Source organism: Electrophorus electricus, chromosome 11 (assembly GCF_013358815.1).
Source record: "Electrophorus electricus isolate fEleEle1 chromosome 11, fEleEle1.pri, whole genome shotgun sequence".
NCBI lineage: Eukaryota > Metazoa > Chordata > Actinopteri > Gymnotiformes > Gymnotidae > Electrophorus > Electrophorus electricus.
The window spans coordinates 13,935,299-13,957,500 of NC_049545.1; the positions used below are offsets into that span (position 1 = coordinate 13,935,299).

General features: G+C 43.0%; 3 protein-coding genes across 5 annotated transcripts in view; all 3 read right to left on the reverse strand.

Moving 5' to 3' along the window:
- Positions 1-70: 70 nt before the first annotated feature.
- Positions 71-4,017, reverse strand: pla2g12b (phospholipase A2, group XIIB). The gene is made up of 4 exons (XM_027023656.1): positions 3,652-4,017; positions 2,864-2,952; positions 1,871-2,036; positions 71-712 (listed from the first exon to the last, which is right to left on the reverse strand). The coding sequence occupies exons 1-4, from the start codon at positions 4,010-4,012 to the stop codon at positions 594-596; spliced, it is 735 nt and encodes a 244-aa protein (XP_026879457.1). The 5' UTR covers positions 4,013-4,017; the 3' UTR covers positions 71-593.
- Positions 4,018-5,371: 1,354 nt separating this feature from the next.
- Positions 5,372-10,541, reverse strand: LOC113585917 (uncharacterized protein C6orf118). Of its 3 annotated transcripts, none has more exons than XM_027023716.2 (10): positions 10,457-10,541; positions 9,341-9,956; positions 8,570-8,692; positions 8,220-8,279; positions 7,618-7,730; positions 7,462-7,521; positions 5,952-6,183; positions 5,767-5,820; positions 5,528-5,589; positions 5,372-5,442 (listed from the first exon to the last, which is right to left on the reverse strand). In XM_027023716.2, the coding sequence occupies exons 2-10, from the start codon at positions 9,941-9,943 to the stop codon at positions 5,415-5,417; spliced, it is 1,335 nt and encodes a 444-aa protein (XP_026879517.2). In that variant the 5' UTR covers positions 9,944-9,956; positions 10,457-10,541; the 3' UTR covers positions 5,372-5,414. The 3 variants fall into 3 exon arrangements, with proteins under 3 accessions (XP_026879517.2, XP_026879507.2, XP_035387659.1); XM_027023706.2 differs by having other exon boundaries at positions 5,378-5,446; XM_035531766.1 differs by having other exon boundaries at positions 5,378-5,446; positions 9,341-9,951; positions 10,457-10,520.
- Positions 10,542-13,266: 2,725 nt separating this feature from the next.
- pde10a (phosphodiesterase 10A) overlaps positions 13,267-22,202 on the reverse strand; it is a 48,055-nt gene continuing 39,119 nt past the window's right edge. Inside the window, 10 exon segments of the mRNA XM_027023007.2 lie at positions 13,267-16,031; positions 16,033-16,147; positions 18,138-18,226; positions 18,516-18,596; positions 18,741-18,852; positions 19,015-19,187; positions 19,992-20,147; positions 20,345-20,495; positions 20,745-20,828; positions 21,422-21,564. Coding sequence (XP_026878808.1) covers positions 15,792-16,031; positions 16,033-16,147; positions 18,138-18,226; positions 18,516-18,596; positions 18,741-18,852; positions 19,015-19,187; positions 19,992-20,147; positions 20,345-20,495; positions 20,745-20,828; positions 21,422-21,564 — 1,344 coding nt within the window. The 3' untranslated portion in view covers positions 13,267-15,791.

Sequence of the window (22,202 nt, forward strand, 5' to 3'; positions counted from 1 at the left end):
GAAAATAAGATAACTCTTGAACTTAATTTGAAAGACATTTTAATAAATTACAAGTTTATAGCACACACAGTTGAGAGAACTGACACAGGTTTAAATGAGATCTTCAACCACAGTTGCCCTTTGCTCTAGGAATCGCTCCAGAGCATTTATTCCACCTTAGAAAGCTGGTTTCGGAGTCATTTGCCTACTCATTTGAAAAATAAATCTGGCTGAGACCAAAATATTAGTCTCTTATATTTTTATGTGGCACACTAAAAATTGCACAGTGACGGGTTCCTCCAGTCAGTGTGAATTTGGCTAGGAACAGACACATAAAAACAGGAGCTCAGTAGGAGTACAACAGAAATACCCTCTTCCCACAGAACCATGACATACCTATAGATATCCTATATCCTATAGGTAAACCTTGTAACTACATACCATGGAGTAGAACCATGAGTAAGAACTCTGGGATTTGAGCACTTCGGTCTTAATTCCTAAAAGAAGGCACCGGTTTGAAAACTGATTCTCCACTGTCCACCAAGCCCTTGCCAGTCGACTCTGAGGGTGTTTGGCGGCGTTGTGTCACCGTGGTTGGCGGGAGCTCATCCTTCTCACAGCTCATCCTTCTCTTCTCCCTCACAGATGCATGCTGCCCTCTGGCTGTTCATGAAGGGCCTGCAGCCCAGGGTCCACACGGTGTTGTACATGGTGTCTGCAAACATCTCACAAGCTGACAGGGAGAGAGAAAGGGAGGAGTCACAATTTGTCCTGTGCTAAAAAGCCAAGATAATATTCATTACATGATTCCATCATTCCAAGTTACTTTTCACGCCAGTTACGATAAGCAAGAAGCAAAGTGAACGTCAGCATAAGCGAAAGTAAGAGGAAAGCACAGATAAGCTCTTGTGTTCAGATAGCACAACATCTCAGAGTGCAGTAAAATGGAATGGCATAACACATAATATAAAAATGGGCTCTCTATCATTGATGCTACACTAATAGAGTATGTTATCGCAAACGCCTGGAGACTAGGAGATCCCTATGCTCCAGACTAGGACACACATCATGGAGACTAGGAGATCCCTATGCTCCAGACTAGGACACACCTATCATGGAGACTAGGAGATCCCTATGCTCCAGACTAGGACACACCTATCATGGAGACTAGGAGATCCCTATGCTCCAGACTAGGACACACCTATCATGGAGACTAGGAGATCCCTATGCTCCAGACTAGGACACACCTATCATGGAGACTAGGAGATCCCTATGCTCCAGACTAGGACACATCATGGAGACTAGGAGATCCCTATGCTCCAGACTAGGACACACATCATGGAGACTAGGAGATCCCTATGCTCCAGACTAGGACACACCTATCATGGAGACTAGGAGATCCCTATGCTCCAGACTAGGACACACCTATCATGGAGACTAGGAGATCCCTATGCTCCAGACTAGGACACATCATGGAGACTAGGAGATCCCTATGCTCCAGACTAGGACACACATCATGGAGACTAGGAGATCCCTATGCTCCAGACTAGGACACACCTATCATGGAGACTAGGGCACTCCTATCATGGAGACTAGGACACACCAATCATGGAGACTAGGGCACTCCTATCATGGAGACTAGGGCACTCCTATCATGGAGACTAGGGCACTCCTATCATGGAGACTAGGGCACTCCTATCATGGAGACTAGGGCACTCCTATCATGGAGACTAGGGCACTCCTATCATGGAGACTAGGGCACTCCTATCATGGAGACTAGGGCACTCCTATCATGGAGACTAGGGCACTCCTATCATGGAGACTAGGGCACTCCTATCATGTCTTGAGTGCATGGGTGAGTGGTGGGTGCACACATCAGAACACTCCTTACCTTCAACCTTTGACACAAAGCCCAGGCTCTTCTTGAGGTCGCCGCAGATGCTGTGGAGGCACCAGCGGAACTTGGTGTCACAGCGATACTTGTTGGAGCCACAGGTGTCATAGCATATGTCCAGCTGGTTACAGCACTTGGTCATGGCAGGGATGCCCATGTCCAACTGTTGTGGAACGTTACATAGAATTAGTACATGTCAGTTTTCATCATCTCAAACTCCAGACTTATTACATAGCTAATCGGTTAGGTAGTTAATTGCTTTTGTTAATCAAAAGTGAATTGCTCAGTAACTACAGTGAAACTTAGAAAGGTTTCCATCATGAAGGAGACTGGAGACACTGGCAGGTCCACAGAGTATAAGGGGTTAAAACAGTCAAGGTTAAAGTCACAGGACTTCACCAAGGAGTATCTATTTCCTTCAAATTCAAGGTCAATTTTCATTTATTCTCTAAGGTTCCACTATTTCTGTGCTATATTTTATCAATGCTATATTTAAGTTTTAAAAAGTTCATAACCAGTAAAAAAGTAAGAGGTAAGTAAGAGGTAAGTAAGAGGTTTTGAATAAATAGTGATTTGACTTTTTTATTTAGCCAAAAGTACATAGGGAGAACGTGTGTACATGTGTAAATATTTGTGACAATAGCTAAAACACAATTAAAACTTTAATCTTCAGTATGTTGTTATTGAAAACAAAAGAAAAGGAGCAAAAGATGGCGTACTCTACATTTATGGCATTTAGCTGACACTTTTATTCAAAATGACTTACAATTATGACTGAGTACAATTTGGAGGGTTAAGGGTCTTGCCTAGGGGCCCAACAGTGGTTACTTGGCAGCAGTGGGGCTTAAACTGGCAACCTTCTGATTACTAGTCAAGTACCTTAACCACTGAGCTACCACTGCCCTACAGTACTCTACACAGTACTCTACAGTGAAAATGGAAGGATGCCAAGTATTAGCCTGTGTTAGTGGTGGATGAAGAGACACATACACTGTCTGGTACCTGGAAACCGAGCAGCGAGGAAGTGCAGCCGTTGGGCTCAGGCATCTGATAGCTGGGGCGAGCCTGGGGTGCTTTGCCTGACAGACAGTCAATGGCATGCCAGGGTTACACAAAATCAGGAGCAAAGCACTTGTATAGACTTCTACATTTAAGTTCTCCATGAAAATGACTGATAAACTTTGTAGTGGCATGTGGGGTTGTAAACAGCAGTCTGTCTCTTGTAGTAGCACACGCAAGATTAGATCTGTGCACTCTATTGCACGTATCAATCAGACTGGATAAGCAAAGATGTATAAGCAAAGTATCTCTATTCCCAGTTGGATACAAAGTAGTGCAGTGAATGAAAATCTATCAGCAATGGTTGAACTTTGTCCATATGAAACCATACCACTCTACTTTGTTATGCTACCCTGTTCATTCTATTCAAGTAAACCTTTTAGTTAACAGTGGCCATCCAGTACTAATGGAATGAACGGACAGAACGCTGATTAAATCAAGATGATACTTTACCATAATGTGCCTCAAAGGCCCAGATTTCTCAGCATGATGTGTGTTAAGGGTGCGAGAGAAGTGAGATCCATGGAAAGCAAATCTATACTGCTCATAGAAACTGTATGCCAACATCAGAACTTACTCTGACTTGCCAAGAGTATCGCAAGAATAGTAGAATAGTACAATTTTTATTTCAGCCATTTGTAATGCTGCTTTTTTAGGAGGAATGGAGGGTGTGAGATATATTGTGGATATAGGACTAAACGAGGTGCCGTGGTCCTTACCGTATCTGCAGCGGTACTGGCACACACCGTTGCGGCCCCCCATGAGCTCCACCACAGAGTCGAAGTAATTGTTGACTGCCTGGAAGCTGTCCCTGATGGACCCAAACCCCCAGTCCGTCTCGTCCTCCTGGGTCTGAGCCTCAGCTGGGGGCTCGGCGTGTGGCTCGTCAGGGCCCGCAGACTCGGAGTCAGCAGGCACATCCTGGGCAGAGGCTGATGGGATCAGCATGGCAACCAGGCCTGTGGACAGGCAGAAGAGCAGCAGGAGTGCACAGTGGGCAAACGTCATGGCGTTGGTGTGTAGCCGCGTGGGTGGAAGCACGTCCTGAGGAAAGCGCGTCGGTGGAGTGAAAGGAGTCATGCCGAGCTGCACGAACAGCCTGCTGGTGATAGTGTTTCGTGGATGGGACTTTGACCCCTGATTGGATCAAGTAGACAGCGAGGCACGGGCTGGGGCTAAGGTCAAAGGGCACAGTTGAGGGCGGGAGAGAAAGAGCGGGTGCCAGAGGGCCACACGCCTCCTTTCAATCCACTCGGCACTTCTCTGACCTTCCTGCTTTTCGCTGAGAATACTTTGCATTTTTCTGGGGAACAACTTAATCCTATCATCTCCATTTCACAGCTCAACACTTGGTACAAGCATTCTGAAGCAAACCACAACAAATCCGTTTAGCTCAACTGAAAAACATATTTATAATGATTTTTTGAAACAGAGTTGAGGTGTGATGTAAAAATAACCTGGACTGGAAGAGTTTTAAAGGACCATGTTGTATGGATGTTATTATAAGATCATACAAATTCCATGGGTTGGATTACTGCAGTGTATTGCCAAATCTTGGGCGTACACCTAGTGGTTAAATATATGAAGTGCATAAACTAGCAAACCCAGGAGACGGCCAAAGGGCAGATTTATCAGCTCCAGTAAAGTTGAAGATCAACAAGTACATCCACAGCTGCATAGGGCATTAGTCAGAGCTCTTCACACCCCCACCCCCCCACCCCCTGCTGGTCAGGTCATTCAGTACTGATAGGCTTTATCTTCTACTGAAGACAACTTTGTACCCTCTGCCACAGTAGGGATGTATCCTACACAACTCGTCACATTCTATTTTCCAGTGTACAGAAAACATATAATATGTAACTTAAAAGGCAGGCACAGAGATAGTAAACAATACAATTTAGCAGTGAGCTGCACGCATCACAGTCAGAAAGTGCTGCCTGTCCTCTCACACTGTGGTCAACAAATGATGTGTGTCACATCTGTGTGCAACCCTGTTTGACTCAGACACTGTTTCAGATGCTGTTTATGTGTGACTTAATGACACTGTAGCTGATTAGAAAACCTGTTGAGGGGACCAGGTCCCACGACTGGGGAATGGATGAGAGATCACTGGATAAATCCCCCCCCAAAATAAGGTCCCTAGGCCAGAAGTCTGGCTGGATAGACAAGAGGAGATGAACGAGAGAGAGACAGAGACAGAGAGAGAGTGAGAGAGAGATGCAAGTGACAAGACAGCCTACAAGGGGGTTGTTGGGGGTGCCCTTAAATGAGAACTTTTGTAAGTCGCTCTGGATAAAAGAGTCTGTTAAATGCCATAAATGTAAATATAAATGTAATATAAATATAAATGGGTTGTCTGGTAACCATAAATATCCACACAGTCACTAAAACATTTTTACCAGCAGACGGTAAGAGAACGGAACACTGAGACGAGTTCAGAAGGCTGTAGACTTTATTAATGGATTAGTCTAATGGTCTCCATTCAGCATGCTCCATATCTTCTGTGAAGCCTGCCTGAAAAAGAGCAACAGTGTTCTGTGGTCTTTCCTGGGATGTATGAAGATGACAGTAAAAGTCCACTAAGATGATACATACACTTTCGTCTCCTCGCTGACTTTTGCTCTGTTCATCACTGTCAAGATGTTTTGTTCAAGAGCCTTCAAAAGAACGAACCGATACACTTTGATCCACATGACTCACATTTCTGGTTAACAGTTGAAAATTAAATCAGAACTCCTTATGAGTTTGATATGGAATTGACAATGTCTATTATTTATACATATTGACAGAGTAGCTTAGATCAAGCTTAAAATAGGATGTTTTGTATATCTTGCCTTGTTGGCACTCCTGAGATGCTCATTTGAGGCTATGAGACGCATGATTTCTGCCTGGACACAGAAACAGACACTTCTGCATTTAATCTTACACCATGCACCATTAGCCATGAACTCTGTTCATACTGAACAGAATATAACATTATACTCTGCTGGGGTGTTGAATGCAAAAAAAGGGGCGGCACCTTTGTGTCCCTGATGCACCCTTCCATAGCGTTGGTAGTTACCGTGGACACCATCGTCTCTCTGATCTCCTTCTGCAGCTCCTGCACCTCCTTCCAGACTCTCCACACCTGATGTCTCATGGGCTCCAGCTGAGCGACTGAGGAGATGGTGGCCTCATTCTGGTTCAGATCTGGGTTCTCTACATCAACGGCCGTGAGGCCGGACTGGCCAAGATGAGGGCCTTCTGACCTCCTGACTCATAAAAATAAGCACATTTAGTTTTGAATGTAAAGCTCTAATAAAAAGTTCTACAGTAATTCCAAAATATATATAATCTCAACTCCAGAGAAGTGGTTCCCATACCAGTGACCACCTACCGGATGGGAATGGTATTGCTCATGGACATCAAATTAAAATATCACCTTCTAAGTAATTTAATAAAATTTGACATGTAATCAGTTTTGCTTCCATTGTCAAACATATAAAATGCCAGAGTCTTTTGTGATTGTTTTCTGTACATTTCTGCTGTTACAACATCAAAAACTAGCATTTCATTTTGACAAATTGACAAATTCCCGGTGTCTTATTTACAAACGTATCCTTGAATTTAGCTTTACCTGGAATTGAAATGTTTTACCTTTTGGGGGTTACTGGTAGGACAACACCCTGATTCATAAGGAAAAACGCACTCATGGATTCGAAAGTAAAGTTCTATACAAAGTTCTCGTTTAGTTCAGAGTTCTGGTATAAAAATCACTCGAGAGCGGCGATTCCCAGCGACTGCTGGCCCCTGCTGGGCTGCATAGGTATTGCATTCAACAATAAATCATATTCAACAAGCAAAACTAAAAGAAAATAAATCATAAAGATCACGGGGTGTTCACAAAAAGGGAAACTTAAGTAGTTAATTTCGTGTTGTTAATATGATATTGTGGCATTCACAGCCAATTTCTCTAGTTGGGGTCATTCATTACTCTTAACCAGCTTCACTAACAAATGACACTTCTGTGAAGCGACATAGAATACTGTTAATTTAACAAAAAATCCTGAAATTAACATTTTGGTTGTAAATATGATCTGCTGAAGTTTTTTTCTGGCACAGATAATGGATTAATTTTTTCATGACACCAGGCCATACTGAAGCACAAAATAACTTACCAGCCAGTTCCACAAATGAAAAATATTAATATAGTGATGTGTTCACACGAACCAGTGACGCTGAATTAACGGTAAAACTGGTTGCAACTGGTTGCATAATCTGTGCTCTTCTGTTACTGTGTGCTTTTGTGTTGTCATGTTGGAAGAAGCAACAAGCCAAACACCCCAGATATGTCACACACCGATTCTGCATGATACATGTCGAGGAAATATTGATTTTAATATCAGAGTCTGAAATTGGAGTGGCTTGAAAAGACTCCGTGAGGCGTCAGCATGGTGTATGTGGTGAAAGCCCTCAAAGACTTTGAGCTTCCTCAAGCTCCTGTTTAGTTGGAGCAGCTGGTGAGTTGGAGAACTCCTAGAGCTTTGTACCTTTCTTCTGTTTGGCTTTCCAAGGTTCTGGCTTGAGCTTCTTCATACTCTGTTCTGACTCTGGATGGAAAAGAAGTGTTTTTCATATAAACACTCTGAGCAACATGGGAGATTCTCCCATGTAATTTCGGTATGAAAAGAATCCTTAAATGATACCTGTCATTTTCCTGCAGAGCTGCCCTGGCCTTCTCCTCCAGTGAGCACACTTGCTGTGTTGCTTCGTCTAACTTAGTTGTTTTTAGGAAGTCTTTAAGGGGATCAAAAGCAGACTAAACGCACACATGCACGTGTGAGCACACACACACACACACACACACACACACACACACACACACACACAATTGATTCATTATAAAAATGAAAAACCTATTTTGAAAGGTTTTCTATTTTATATAGAGCTGCCATGCAACTACATTATGAATATTCTGTACATAATATGGAAAATACAAGTCTTTGGTAAGAAAAATGAAACCAGAGTTTAAACTCCATGTGTTTTTGCCTATTTCACAAAACTAAGTGTCTAAAGGCCTTAATATGAACTGCCCAGAAGCTTCCATAACAAGCTTTTGCATTTGCTGTCACACATAATGTGTTTATTGTCTTTGGCCACAGTCTTGTATTATTATCTAAAGCCATCTTCTACTGCAATATCAAAAAATGCCTTTCACGGCAGAAAATTCCTGGTAAATTAAACTGATCAAACTCCTTATTTACAAATGTTCCTTCGAGATTCAGAATATGAAATGCAAGGCCCTCACCATATCGTGGAGGGATGACTGGTTGGAGAGAACTGAGTCCAGGTACAACTCATACTCTGTCTGAATAGAAGGGAAAATAACTCAGAGCAGTTGCCTATATTAATGCTAAATTTACGTTCTGAAGTTAAGAACTTTCACGTATTACTGGTTTGGTAGCTAAAAGATCAACTGGCAGCATCATCACTTACATAAGCAGTACTACTTAAAGCCGTCGCTATTGGTTTAAATGATTCAAGGGACATACAACCGACAATGAAGCTTGGTATGAGGGTACGAGTCTGCTTGGCGAGACCTGCTTATCAGTGGCTAGGCACCGTGTGGGGTGTTAACAGCGTCTCACAGTTTCTCACCTTGATCTCTCGGAGGGCTCCGGAGAAAGCGGGTGTGTCGTCACAGACGTCACTGAAGACGCGGCTGAAGGCGGAAAGGCGTTCGCTGACAGGGCCCCTGTGGGCGGCGAGACGACTCAGCTCCTGACACATACGCACAAACAGCGTCCTCAGCGGCAAGTTTACATCAGCACCTTTCTGCTTCCTTTGTGCACTGAGCCACAGCCATTTGGCCAGGACTGAAACCTACACTTGTATAGTTAACGAATATGATGGCTTGCTGCACATTTATCTAATCAAAATGAATAAAAAAAAAACCAAAAACAAACACCCCCCCCACCAGCAACAGCCAAAAAAAGGCTTTAAAAAGGTTTAAAAAGGCCTTGATTTGTTTTGCAGTGCAGTTTAAGCCTGGTACTAATAATTTTGAATCTCACAAACTTCCACCTTGTACTGCCCCCTGTATTTAGTCAGGCGTCCCACCTCACAGTAAACTGTTTGTGCATATGTATGTAGCATTTACATCAGGATCAAGGTCTTTGACCATTTGTATATTTTCTTTCTTGGACTTTCCTGTGTTTTTGTGTTTAGTTGCCATCATCAGCGAAACCAGCCTCCATATATCATCAAAACACCATGTTTGGTGTTTGGCCTGAGTGATATGTTCCGGCTAGGGTGATGTCAGACTGAATCTGAGGAGCGGAGTACTGCGAAAGCTCATGAGACGCAGGAGGGTTGTTCCCAGGCTAAGCGAATCCCACCCCAACTGCAGAGGCAGCAGGACGTGCTTACCTGCTGGAGCCTGCGCTCGTGCCTCCTGGCAGGCTCCTCGACGCTCGTGCTCTTCCTGGCCGCCAGGTCCCGCGTCCTCAGGACCTGCCTGTCGAAGAGCCGCCTCAGCCGCAGTTCGTCTCTCCGGCTGGGCGTGGCCAAGGGTCTCTGCTCCGTCTCCATGCCGGATGGACCTGGCTTCACCGGAAAGAGCTCCATCGCATCCGGGGCCGCCCTTGTCTGCTGCTGCGCCAGCTCCGTGGCCTTCGATGGGTGGCCCCCCACTGGCCCCCTGGCCCCTGCTTGAGTTTGTGGCTCCTGTAGCGTTGTGGACATGGTGAAGCTATACAAGGCGTCCGTCATCTCTTCCACGTGAACTTCTGTCATCTTCCTTTCCCGGAGACAAGAGGGTGGTGACGGCTTGCATGGGCCCTTGGACCCTTCCCAGATGGGCTTGACGGGCCGGGACAACAGCAGCTGGGGAGAGAAGCAGCTGGGACCCAGGTGCCCTGAGCTGTAGGTCTGGATGTCAGCTCTGTGCGCACTCTCCACACCCAGCAGGAATTCCTTCTGCTCGCGCCGGAGGTCAAAAGAGCTCAACCTTTGCCTTCCTGATAGGGGCATGCCTCAGGCTGCACTGAAAAAAAGAGAAAAAAAGAACATTCGAATGTTAAAATGTCAGGCATTTCACTCTCGAAATTTGGCTCATAGTTAGTCAATGACAGTGATTCTGAACAGTGAGATTACCTAAAATCTAAAGGAATGATGTCTGTTCAAATAATCTTTGAAAAAATTAAAATGCAGCATAAAAAACCCGATTCTTTCTAACGTTCCAGTTAACCTAGAAATGTGCAGGCCCATGTCGTAGATGCTCAGTTCCAATGCAAATTTCGCAATTTCCATGCTCTGACGGCCCAAACCTGTGCAGTGCATTTCAAAGAAAAGTTTCATGCAAAGTATGACCGCATTGTGTAACGCAAAGTAACCCACTCTGTTTGCCAGTAGGCTATTATACAATTAGCCTACAGTAGCCCGTGTTACATTGGGGTTAGTTTGTAGTAATTTAACTAACACTAGAAAATTAGACATTCGTATTGCTTTATTTTTTAATTCATTAAAGTGGGATAACCAAAGTACCTTACTGTGTGTGATCCGTTCAATGTAACACCCGTCAGACAGGTCTGCTGAAGGGGACGTTTCTAACGCAGGTTGCTAAGGCAGAGCGTCCCACTAAACGTCCGCCCTGTTCCCGGTCACTTCTACATCACGTGAGAAAGGTTTCAACACTCTAATGGCGACTCGACTGCGTCGTCTAAATGCAAATGAACAAACATATTCCCATTACCCAATTATGTATTACCACTTTTTTATACTATTGTGTGCTATAATAATTAGAACTAGAATACAACAGAGTATAAATAATTACCATTGCCTAAACCACATATGCTTCTCAAACAGCTTGTCAGTAGCAGTAGTCTGTTGTGTATTGTCAGAAAAGTACCTATTATATTTACACCTCCGTTAATGTCTTATCTGAAATGAAGGAAACGTTCTCCTACATTCTGGGGCTGTTTTGAAAGAGCTGCATGAACTGTTATCTCCTGTCACAACAAGAGGGAGAACCAATGAGTCAAAGCAATAGGCGTAAATTTGTTAATATTTGTTATCACTTTCTATAAGTTTATTAGCTGCATCACTGGATAGAAAATATTTAGATCACTCTTATTTAATATCTTATCCGGTAGTAGGATAAAATTTCCCTTGTTTGTTTTTATTTTTTATTTTTTTGCTTATGTTAAGCTAATGTTATTTTTTTTTCCTTTGGGGCACGTCAATAAACTAAGACATCAATGGCTACAAACTGTTAAAGGGCAACTCCACTGATTTAGCAAAAATTCGTCAGTCATCATGAGTAGTTTGGAGTGAAATGCGCCATTCTGGATAAACCTAGTGTCGGGATTGGCCACGATAGTTGCATTAGGAACCAGACATGATATGTACATTATAAACATTTTGACTGTTATTCAAAATGACCAGTGAACCTGCATATCTGTAATGGTAAAATAGCGCTAAATTCGAAAAAACACTTTTCTTAGGGTACTATTTCTCTAAAACGCCTCGCAAATGGTTGGATAGGGAGCGTGTCGCACGATGTCAGTTAAACTCCTGTGAGCATCAGTAGCCTTTTTGGTTAATTAAGAGTGATGGTGAATTGTGCTGTACCAGGTTACAAAATACATAATTTTGCATTTCGGTTGCTAACTACAAAGAATCCTGAAGTTGCAGTGAATAAGTGAAGCTTTTGCTGGCGTTAGCTGTATTGAAAGGCTACGGCTACAAGCTAGGAACAAAAGCACGTTTGATTGATTAATCTCAGTTAAGAATTAAGGTTTGAGTAAACATGGAAGTAAACTGGAATAGTTTGTTCTAAAAATAAGTTTAGGCAAAACCTTTACCATAAAACAATGTAGGCATAAAACAATGTATACGTAAAAATTGTGTAATAGCAAAATGGCTTTTTGACCAATTAAATGTTCGGATGTCTGGTGCCTACTTATACAACTGAACAATTCTGACTAGCTAGTTAAAGTCCTTTAGAAACACACATTTCACACCAAAACACTCTTAATTACTTTGTTTACACCTAACCATTGAATGAGGAAGTAATTTTGCAAAAGCGGTAGAGTTCCCCTTTAAAGCTACTGAATCATCGTTTCTCTGATGAAGTCAGCATTTTTTCTAATGATTCTTTTCCACGAATTGATTCTTTTTGAATCACTTATTTATTCAAGCTTCTTTCTCTAGGCTACATTTGCTTAGGTAGTTGTGTGTCAGGAAGTGTTGTTTTCACAAAAATTCACTACGTACGGGTTCCTTTAAGTGCAGTGGCAAAGATAATTAGGTTTACATACTAAATGGTTAGATTTTACATGTTGTCACTTCTTGTTCCATTGCACAAAAGAAAGAACCTCTCATCTTATCATCATGGCAACAGACATTTTAGCAACATTATAATCAAAAGGTCATGACCTTATAAGCATTGACCTGTATGTCTGCTGAGTTGGGTGGGGCAATCCATCTTGTGTGGCTGGCTCAGGACTTTAAGCATTAGACAGGAGGGTTTGTAGTTTGGATTATTACTGGGGTCTGGGCCACTGACTGCAGACCTTGCATCTTTGTGTGTCTGCACTGGTGTGTACGCTAAAGTAGCATTGAAGGTATTGAAGGGCTTTATAAAAATCTCTGCCCTTTTTTGCAACTTTCCTTATTTTAGCTACAGATAAACAGACTATACCATATGATCACACTAGACATGTCAGATTATAACAGACAGTAAGTTCACTCATATACTGTAATCCATGCGTAGTTTAATTGGCAGCAAATTTAATGTAGAAAAAATAGGACTAATGTGGTCAAAAAGTGAAAAATGCTTTTTAAATTATGTAAATCATTTAGAAACATCTAAAGTAAATATTAGAGTCCAATGTGACTGTCTAGAGGTACAAAAGATGCTCCAAGCTTGCTTGTAAAAGCTAAAATTTTGCTATAATTTAAAAGGGAATTACATATTAAACAGATGTACTCTAAACAATATTTTTCATAATTTACCTAATCAATAGACAACTCTTCCTACCACTGATGGCCACTTTTTGAAAAGTACTTAAAAATGCTTTTAATATATTTCTAACTGAGTCTGTCAGGCACTGAAAACACAATCTGTACTGTACTACATGTTAATTATTGGGGGCTTTGAATTTACATATTCAGCAAAGAAGCAATAATGATTAAGAGACGTGTAGCATAGGTCAAGTATACTTGAACGCCACTAGGGGGTGTCAGACATTAAATTCCCCTAAATTAAGCAAATAAAGGGGCTTGTGGATTGTGAATAAACTTTCCTTTTAAAGACATTTATAAAGTAAATATCACACAACATTTTTTTTCTGAAATATTTAATAAAATTACTGCTCTTATATTTACAATCAACACATTCCTCATATATCTTGGGCAACAATATGCAATGGGTCTAGAGGACCGTTTGCTTCTTCATGATGCACAATTTACTCTGTACAAAACGCAAATGCTAACTTTTTGTATAAAAAATATAAGTTAATTTAAAATTGAATTCTAATTAAGAAAATAACAATGGTACTAATCATTGATAATTGCAGTAATAATAGTAATATAACAGAAACATATTAACAGCAATAATATTACAACCATAATAATAATTATAATAATAATAGTCTCTAAACATAGTGCATATGAGGGGAGAATAACTTGGTGGATGATCTATGACTGAGGTGTGTGATGTGTAGTTCCTCATCTCTTTTGAGTCTTTGTTTTTAGGGGTGGGGTTGGGGGGATTGGGGGGTAAGGAATCGGCCCAAAGCTAGCGCACACGCGTATGCAAATGCACATGCACACATGCACACACGCAGGATCAGAAAGTGCATGACTGCCTAAGATAGCACCATAGCTTACGTCTTCAAAACCTTTTCCTAAATAATTGCACATGTGACAAAAATAAAACCACCAAACAAAACAAGAAATAAAAGACAAATCAGAAAAAAAAAGACAAATGCTGATGCATTCCACTGGACGCTGTCCTTAAGGTCACGCTCAAAGACCGTGTCTGACAGTTTTGTCCTCAAGAACCCAACAGGCTTCCTTATTGGATCACATTGGTCACATTTGCACATGGGTCTTGTTTTTCTAGGAATAACAAGACTCTGACCATGCCTCTGGGATATGCACCTCCTAGAGGCTGAAATCTAACGCGAGCTGAATTTACACGGAAGTAATCATTCTGATTTATCTTCATGTATTTTTCTACTAATACGAACTAAATACACCCATATCACTTGATCTCTTTAAGTATCTAGGTGTGGCATATCATTTTATGAAATGAAGAGGGAAGTATTTATAATGTCAGGAAGCAACAGACAATGCGCTGTGTTCTGTGTCAGTGTAACAGTTTGATTACAAACATCAAGGAAATGCTGTCACATTTTTAGCTTGAGTCCACTTTGTGGATAAGAGTTTTGAGTGTTCTAACCTTATCAGACAGAATCTGGAGAGCATTTACATCTACACTGAAACTTGGCCACAAACGAAAAGCAGGATGCGCCGAGTTGATGCAGGACTGTTATATGTCACTAGTCAATGTCCATGGCTACTACAATTCCATCTTCTTCTATTAACATTTCACAAGGTTTTAAGGAACAATGTTTGTTTTACTTATTGCTTCTTTGATGTAAGACAAAAATGTTTTCAAACTGGGAATTCTGTGAACTTTTACTTGTTTTTAAGTCTTTCATCCTGGTCTTTTTGTCTGTTATAATTCTATTTTCAGCAGCTTTTCCTGAAACATTTCATGAACACATCTATTAAAAATGATGCGTGATTAGTAAGCTGGACCTTGATTTGTGGGGCATCTAAAATAAAACACTGGTGAGAAAGAACAATTGAGCAAGATAGTTCAAGGTGTACCTTTAGATAGCCTTTATAGTTTGGGTAAAATGTTAAATCACATTAAAAGTAATGCTATTTTAGAGTGTTGTCAATGGAAAATGGGCAATTAGGAAACAATATTATCATTAATCATGATCAAACTGCTGAACTAACATCAGTAATTACTGCTATTCAGGATTGTTGTAGATTGTTATAGGTTATTTTATGTGTCTGACACCACTGTGCGGCGATGTGGAGTGCAGAAGGTGTATTACTGGTTCCCCTGGTAATGAGTGGACTGTGCAAGGTCAAGCTTAGGACTAGAGCATGAAGGGCTGATTTATACATCAGCTGGAACGGTCATAGATTTTGGCGAGGAACATCGTGACTCTTGTGTGACTCTGGTAAGGTTCAGAATTCTCTGACTTGTTCTGTCACAACAGTTCTTTGCTTTGGGCAGTAACGCTGCAGGGTGTGTGTGTGTTTTCTGTTCTCCCCACATAGAGTAGGCTGTATTACTTCATTCAAGTACTGAAAAGCAATTTTGCACAAATCAACAGAACGTATCCAACAGACCGACAGTGTAGTGCTGTCAGCTTCACTCCATGCGCCTTTAAACCCTCCTTCTATCTTGTTTTAAAACAGCAACTCCCAAGCAGGTATGCGTATGATTCTTCTGACCACAGCAGGAATAAAAGTACCATTTCAGATTACATGAACCATCTCACAGTTACAAATCTTTGAGCTTTGACTGCAACTACAGGTTCAGATTTTAAGGCCTCTTCAAATATAATACCACAAAAGAAACTGCTTGAAAACAACAAAGAAAGGGAGTTAATCCCAAAAACAAAACAAAACAAAAAAAACCAAACAAACAAAGACAAGACAAGCAAAAAGCAATATAAGGAAAACTCTTGAAGCTAAAGAGGTTCTCTCTGACCAAAAGTGCTTCCCCATGGAGTGAACTTAAGGTGATCGGATCCCGAGTCCAGGCTGATGACTGTCGGAGTTGTCAGGGTCAGTCTACACCTCCGTCACCCGTTGAGGTAACTCTATGTTTAATTTTTAGTCTTTTTTTTTCAAATCTTTCCTTCAGTTGCTTGGCGAATATCACCTGTCCTGCCTGGCTTCTCTGCTTCCTCCCGTCCCCGCAGGAAGTGGGACTGTTCTGAAGAAGTTTGGTGTCTCTGGCAGGGTGCGGCTGAGCCTGTGTTTGGCATCCGATGCCTTGCACTGGGTCAGTTGTCCACTTTGACTGGGCTGCTCTCTGAGGGCTCTCTTGCGTCGGCCTGGCTTGGATGGGCCTCGGCAGAGGGGACCCACTCCAACGCCTCTTCCCCTCGCGCTATTCTCTCCCACTGGCCCAGGTTCTCCCTGCAAGCACAATCACAGTGTGCCCAGCTTCACACAGCTTCCTTTACACCTTATATAATTATGCCACTTTTATAATTAGTGTATATACTCATCCATCCAAACACACACACACACACACACACACACTCACACACACACACACACACACACACACACACACACACACACACACACACATACACACACATGCATGCACACACACGCACACTCATGCTCAATCACAGACATACTCAGTCGCCACTTTATTAGATCCACCAATCACTTTCTGACAGGATCACTGCTCACCAGGTACTCTTTGGTGGTTGAAAATTCTCAGTATGGCATTAAGTGTGGTTTTGAGCTGGTACAAGTTTATGAAGCACAGCAGTGGGGCCCGGATTTTTACACGTCACTGTCACTGCTGGGTGGGTGCTCGACCTCCCAGCCAGCCTATAGCAGTTTTGTGCTCAGAAACTGACCAACAGATGGGCTGCAAACTTTAACTGTGCACCTATAAAGCATTTTAAAGCTGTCTCTATCAAAGCACTGTGAAAAAGCAAACAATTCTATTCTGTTTTTCAGATTCATCCATGGGATGCAGGACAGAGTGGAATGGCTAGCCACCTAGATCCACCCCGTCTTACAGATGACCCTGACCCCGACCCTGGACAGGAGGATGGAGAACCCCCACCCCCAGTTTTTTCCCCATATATATATATATATATATATATATATATATATATATATATATATATATATATATATATATATATATATATCATAGCGACCTCATCATGCTACCCGGGCCCTGTGAGTGTGTGAAAGTTGCAGCCCACCTGAGCACTGGTTTCTGGTTAGCAGCATGGATGTCACTGGCACAAAGGATTTCTAAACCGTCGGGCTAGCTCATGCATGGTGGGAGGAGTCACTGTTATGCCCGCCCTCCAGACCCTAAATGCTCCTCTCACACTGCAAGTGTGTAAAACTGTATGCAGTTATTGCAAACAAATACAATTAAGGAAATTGCTTCTGCATACACAAGGTGTGTGGGTCTAATAGAAAAAACAGCTATGGCATTTTCCATCCTTTTCAACAGGGAGATGAATATCAAAAGTCCATAGAAATTTTCTATTTTGAAAACATCTAAATAAATGAACAGCTCTTAGTGGACATGCATATAATATTTCAGAATCAACAGCTGCAACAATAAAACATGTTATTGTATCACAAGAGGTCAACAAAAGTTAAAAAAAGACTCTACTTTAGCATTCTTTACTGATACCTCGCATAGCCGTGTCTAGCTAACAGAGTATGTTTGAAAATTGGACTGGTGAAAAACAGAATGGAAATGTACAGATCACCAAAAGATCATCAGTCAATCTTTTTGAAGCTAGGTGTCAGTGTCTAACTAATTCACTAGCAAGCCAGCTAATTAATTAAGTCAAAATCAAATGTATTTATATAGCACTTTTTACAACGCATGTTGGGACAAAGCAGCTCTACACATGTACGGCTCCAGATTCCCCGATGAGCAAGTCAGAGGCAACAGTGGCAAGGAAAAACTCCCTGGGCAGAATTAAGGAGGAAACCTTGGGAGGACCAAGACTCCAGAGGGAACCCGTCCTCCATGGGTGTCCCAGCTAGTCCATGCTTTATTACATTATGTTTAGTCCAGGTAGCCACTTCAGTAGATAGGGAGCATACTGTAAAATATTAACAATGTATGATACTAGAGTGGTCAGCACATTTTCTAAGAGAAAAGAACAAATATGATAATACATCAGAAGTTGAGAAATTAATTAGCTAAATTAGTCATTTCCTGGACTATGGAAGTGTATTTATAAGACTCACTTTGTATACGTTGATGGTCTGGCCAGATGAGCAAAATTAACCGAATTAGAAAGAAAACACAGATTTAGGTTCCGTTTTCTATGCTATCGGTGTAGAGCGAGGACTGGAACTAAGGTGGAGGAAAGGTGGAGGTAAGATGTGGAGTGACCAAGTAACTAACCTGCAGGCTCGAAGAAGAGGAGCAGAGGGGGGGAACAGCTCTACCAGTGTGGTGTAACAGGGGATGGCCACAGCATTGTAAAAGCCCACCTAGGAATACAGAGACATCACAGGACAGTAAGAATACAGCACAGCCTGCAGCATAGCTGAACAGTAACCACCTCATCCATAATACGCCATGAGTTATTATATATAGAATAATAAGGATGACTTCCCTATTTGGTTGACATGGACTGTAAAGTACAGATTTAGCATTAAACATAATTGTCACATTCTGTTTTCTACCTCAGGAGCAAATGATGGATATGTATATTCTATATGGACATGTGTGCTATAGAAAATTGTCCTTGAAAGATCTGGGAGGCAGTTGCCGTCTTACCTGCCCCTGAGGAACTTCGTCCCTTTTATCTCTGTCCATCATCGGAATGGGCTGCATTCCTATCTTCTTCATCTCATCGCCCTGATGAAGAAGAGATGACAGGGTGAACCCACCAGCCCTCACACAGCTTGTTCTTCTAAATCCGCCTTTTGGTGCACCATACTGGTGCTGCCTACATGAAGGACTGTGGTTTGAAAGAAGACGTGTAACACGAATAAGACTCACCTCGGCCCAGAACTCCGCGTAGATGTCATTAGCAGTGAGGCGAGTGACGGGCCAAAGTTTCGTAACAGAGCATAGATCGCACGCAGTCATCATCAGACCAATCACGCGGTCCCTGCCGTGAATGATCAACCAATCAGACTAAACCATGGACCCTGATATACCTAGCCGTGTCTGTTTGCCCTGCTTGCTGGTGTCCCAGACGTCAGTAGCATCCCTCTATTTGCTCGCGTATACTACGCCGCATGACCCGAGTAGATGCCCGATGACCTCTGACCTGTGACCGTGGTTGTTGAGGTCCAGCGCGCCCGTGCTCAGCAGGTCGGCCAGCTGCTTGCGGTTGCCGAAGTAGAGCGCCAGGTCAGTGGCGATGATGGCCTTGCGGATGATCTCCAGCACCTGCTCGTACTCGCTGGAAGTCAGGTTGGAGAAAATATTGTGCCCTTCCAGCTATGGGAAAGAAGGAGATCAATAAAAAAGCAAGAGCTCCGCTTAGGAGGCGTCCGGCTAAGCTGGAGGGTAGCAGCAAAGCCGACAGGATGTCGCCACTAAGAGGGAGGAGCCGACAGCTGCCCCACTTAAAGATGGAGCGTTTATGGAACAAGAAGATGGATAGAAAGGAGAAAAAAATGCATAAAACAAACCAGGCTTTGACGTCAAGTGAGGGTTATGAATGATATTGATCTGGTAATTCTATTTTCTTCAATTCTATTTACTTCAATTCTTTTGGATTCTTTTGCATTACATGTAACCTGTATGGTCTACTCTATTGTGGCGGTGCAAGACTGTTGATGAGTCTTCTGTTCTCATTCGGCTTCGCAATGAGCTCGATAATTAGCTGACGAGCTGAGTCAAGTGTGTAACCGCTGCCTGCTCCAGCCTCCTCAGGGACCAGAGCACATCACAGTCGAAACCACCCAGATGCCCATAGCTCAGAGAGCGAGCTCCTCCCTGATCCTTTCCCATTAATGTTACCTTGACAAAACAAACATGGGTCAAGATCCTGCTCAGCAATAAACACTACCCAGAAAACCTCGACCATGTTGTTTCGTTAGGCTGAATGATCGCAGTAGCCACGGCAAAACACTGCACACTATTATCATGATGGGATGCAGGAGAGGACACTTTCTCTGAGGGAGGCGTCGAGGTTGCGATGCGGAGCCAGGTCAAGGAGGCCGGGAGGAGGCGGCAGATGGCCGGGAGGGCAGCTCTGCGTTTGTCGGAAGAAGCGGGTGCGGATGGCGAGAGCTCTACCTGCAGGATGGAGACAGTCTGGGAGAAGTGGTGCTGCTCCATGGTGGAGGTGGAGTACAGAGCTGCCAATGGGTGGTCGAACTTCTGCAGGTAGCTGTTGCTATAGCCCCGGTGGTCCAGGTCGTGGCACAGGCACGCTATCAGCAAGCCTTTTCGCTGTGTGTGTGTGTGTGTGTTTTGCATGCACATATATATCAGGGGAAGGAGGAGGGAAAGAGAGAAACAGGATACAGGGAAAGACACAACAACTGGTAAACATGAGACTATAAGACAGCTGTAACTGCTCTAAACTGCTTAAAAAGCCTCTGGCTTTCGGTGGGGTGGGAGTGTGACAATCAGGCGGATGGGCTGACCTCCAGCTCGGTGAAGATTCCCGAGGTTTTCTGCAGAATGGCGTACATGCAGTGAGCCACTGTCACTGCATGCTTCCAGTTGTGGTATGGAACCCGCCGGTAATTCTTCCGCACCGACATTGTGAAGCGGCACAGTTTCTCCAGCTCAAAACTTCACACACACACACACACACACACACACACACACACACACACACACACACATACAAACACAACACACACACACACACACACACACACACACACACACACACACACACACACAACACACACACACACAAACATTCATTCGGCCATTCAAAATTTCAACAGTCCTTAGGGATTATTCTAAGAAACATTTCCACCTGCCGTTAAGTTGGCAGAGGGGTCTCGGGAGGTGAGTGGCATGTGGCATTCTCACCTGCTTTTTCCACATGAATTATGAACCATGTACACAAAGACAGCAGGCCAGAGTTCCTCATAGGGGCTGATGTCAAAGTGGAACCTGTGAAGGCAAATGAAGACTGAATGGCCTACATGCCATGAATACAAGCTTCTGTGGGGCAAAGTCCCTGTATAAAATGGTTAAATACAGAGGGTTTAAAATAAGTTTTGCTTTTTCATTTATAATGAATGTCTAGCCTTGTGGATCTCTTGACCAATGTTTCCAAATGTTTTAAGATGTTAATCACAGCAAACTGACACAGAAGTCTAGCCCTCCTTCACACACGACAAGTTGCAGCTTTTGAGGGGTGGGGCTAAAACGTGCTTCCCGCAATTCATTATTCAACTGTATGAAACATGAGAACTGAATTTTCACTGAACCGCTGCACACACACAACCACAGGGAAGCTCACAGCAACGAGAGGCGAGTGTGTGAACAACCATGTGTTCCTGTCCTGTCCCTCGACTAGCTAGCATCACTATGCATCAACTGGGAAAGACAATTACGCATCTATAGCGACCAGGAGAGCTCTCCTGGCCGTGGTCAGCAATGGGCCAGGGGTCCCGTGGCCCAGCTGGGCACAGGCAGAGAAGCCCCTGTCTCTGCTTCAGCTAGCTAGCTGCTGTGAGCGGTGTGGAGCAGCACCCACTCACAGCTCAATCTCTTTGTATATTGGGGTAGGGAGAGAGAGCTGGCTGAGGGTTTTCCACTCCTCCGATGTGCAGATACTGTGGTATGACAGCTTCTCCATTGTCACCCTGTAGATGCACTCTGAATGTCTGATCCGGTGATACATCTAAACACACACAAACAAAAACACACACACATACACACAGTCAGGTCAGGTCACAATCAGGCTATCAGCAAGCCTTACTGCTGGTTTTCTACAGGTAATGTTCTTACTAACCCCCCCCCATCCCATACATAAACACACACTACAACAAAGTCTTTGTAAACTTCCTTCTCGTCTAATGCACCTGTACTGACTGCATACACAATACTCCATTTTATTCTTATAAGTAACCGAAATAACTGTGGGTATAGTGGGTATCGTTTATAGTGGGTATCGTTTAATTTTGCACAACTGTTTAGAATGACACAAAAGAACACAAAGCAGGAGCCAAATCTACACCTTAATTGCCCAACCTAAGGAACAAGTCCTGCTTGTGCTCAAGTGCCAGCAAACAAAAACAAGCCACACCAGAGGCACACATCGAAACACAATACTTTCCACGAACACACACACACGCACAGGCTTGGGCACACACAATTGTGCATGCACATATACACACGCGCATGTGTACACACGTGCGCACACACACACACACACACACACACACACACACACACACACACACACACACACACACAATCACATGTGCAAGTGGGCGTGCACTCACACCACGACAGATCAATGAAAACTCTGTCATGGCA

What these genes read in the sequence shown, in the direction of transcription:
- pla2g12b (XM_027023656.1), bottom strand. Translation starts at nt 4,012, where the DNA reads ATGACTCCTTTCACTCCACCGACGCGCTTTCCTCAGGACGTGCTTCCA. An exon ending in GTTTCCAGGTACCAGACAGT is followed by an intron (nt 2,037 to 2,863) that starts GTATGTGTCTCT and finishes GTTCCACAACAG; the next exon opens with TTGGACATGGGCATCCCTGC. An exon ending in CTTTGTGTCAAAGGTTGAAG is followed by an intron (nt 713 to 1,870) that starts GTAAGGAGTGTT and finishes TCTCCCTGTCAG; the next exon opens with CTTGTGAGATGTTTGCAGAC.
- LOC113585917 (XM_027023706.2), bottom strand. Translation starts at nt 9,943, where the DNA reads ATGCCCCTATCAGGAAGGCAAAGGTTGAGCTCTTTTGACCTCCGGCGC. An exon ending in GAGCCCTCCGAGAGATCAAG is followed by an intron (nt 8,280 to 8,569) that starts GTGAGAAACTGT and finishes CCTTCTATTCAG; the next exon opens with ACAGAGTATGAGTTGTACCT. An exon ending in ATCTCAGGAGTGCCAACAAG is followed by an intron (nt 5,590 to 5,766) that starts GCAAGATATACA and finishes GTTCTTTTGAAG; the next exon opens with GCTCTTGAACAAAACATCTT.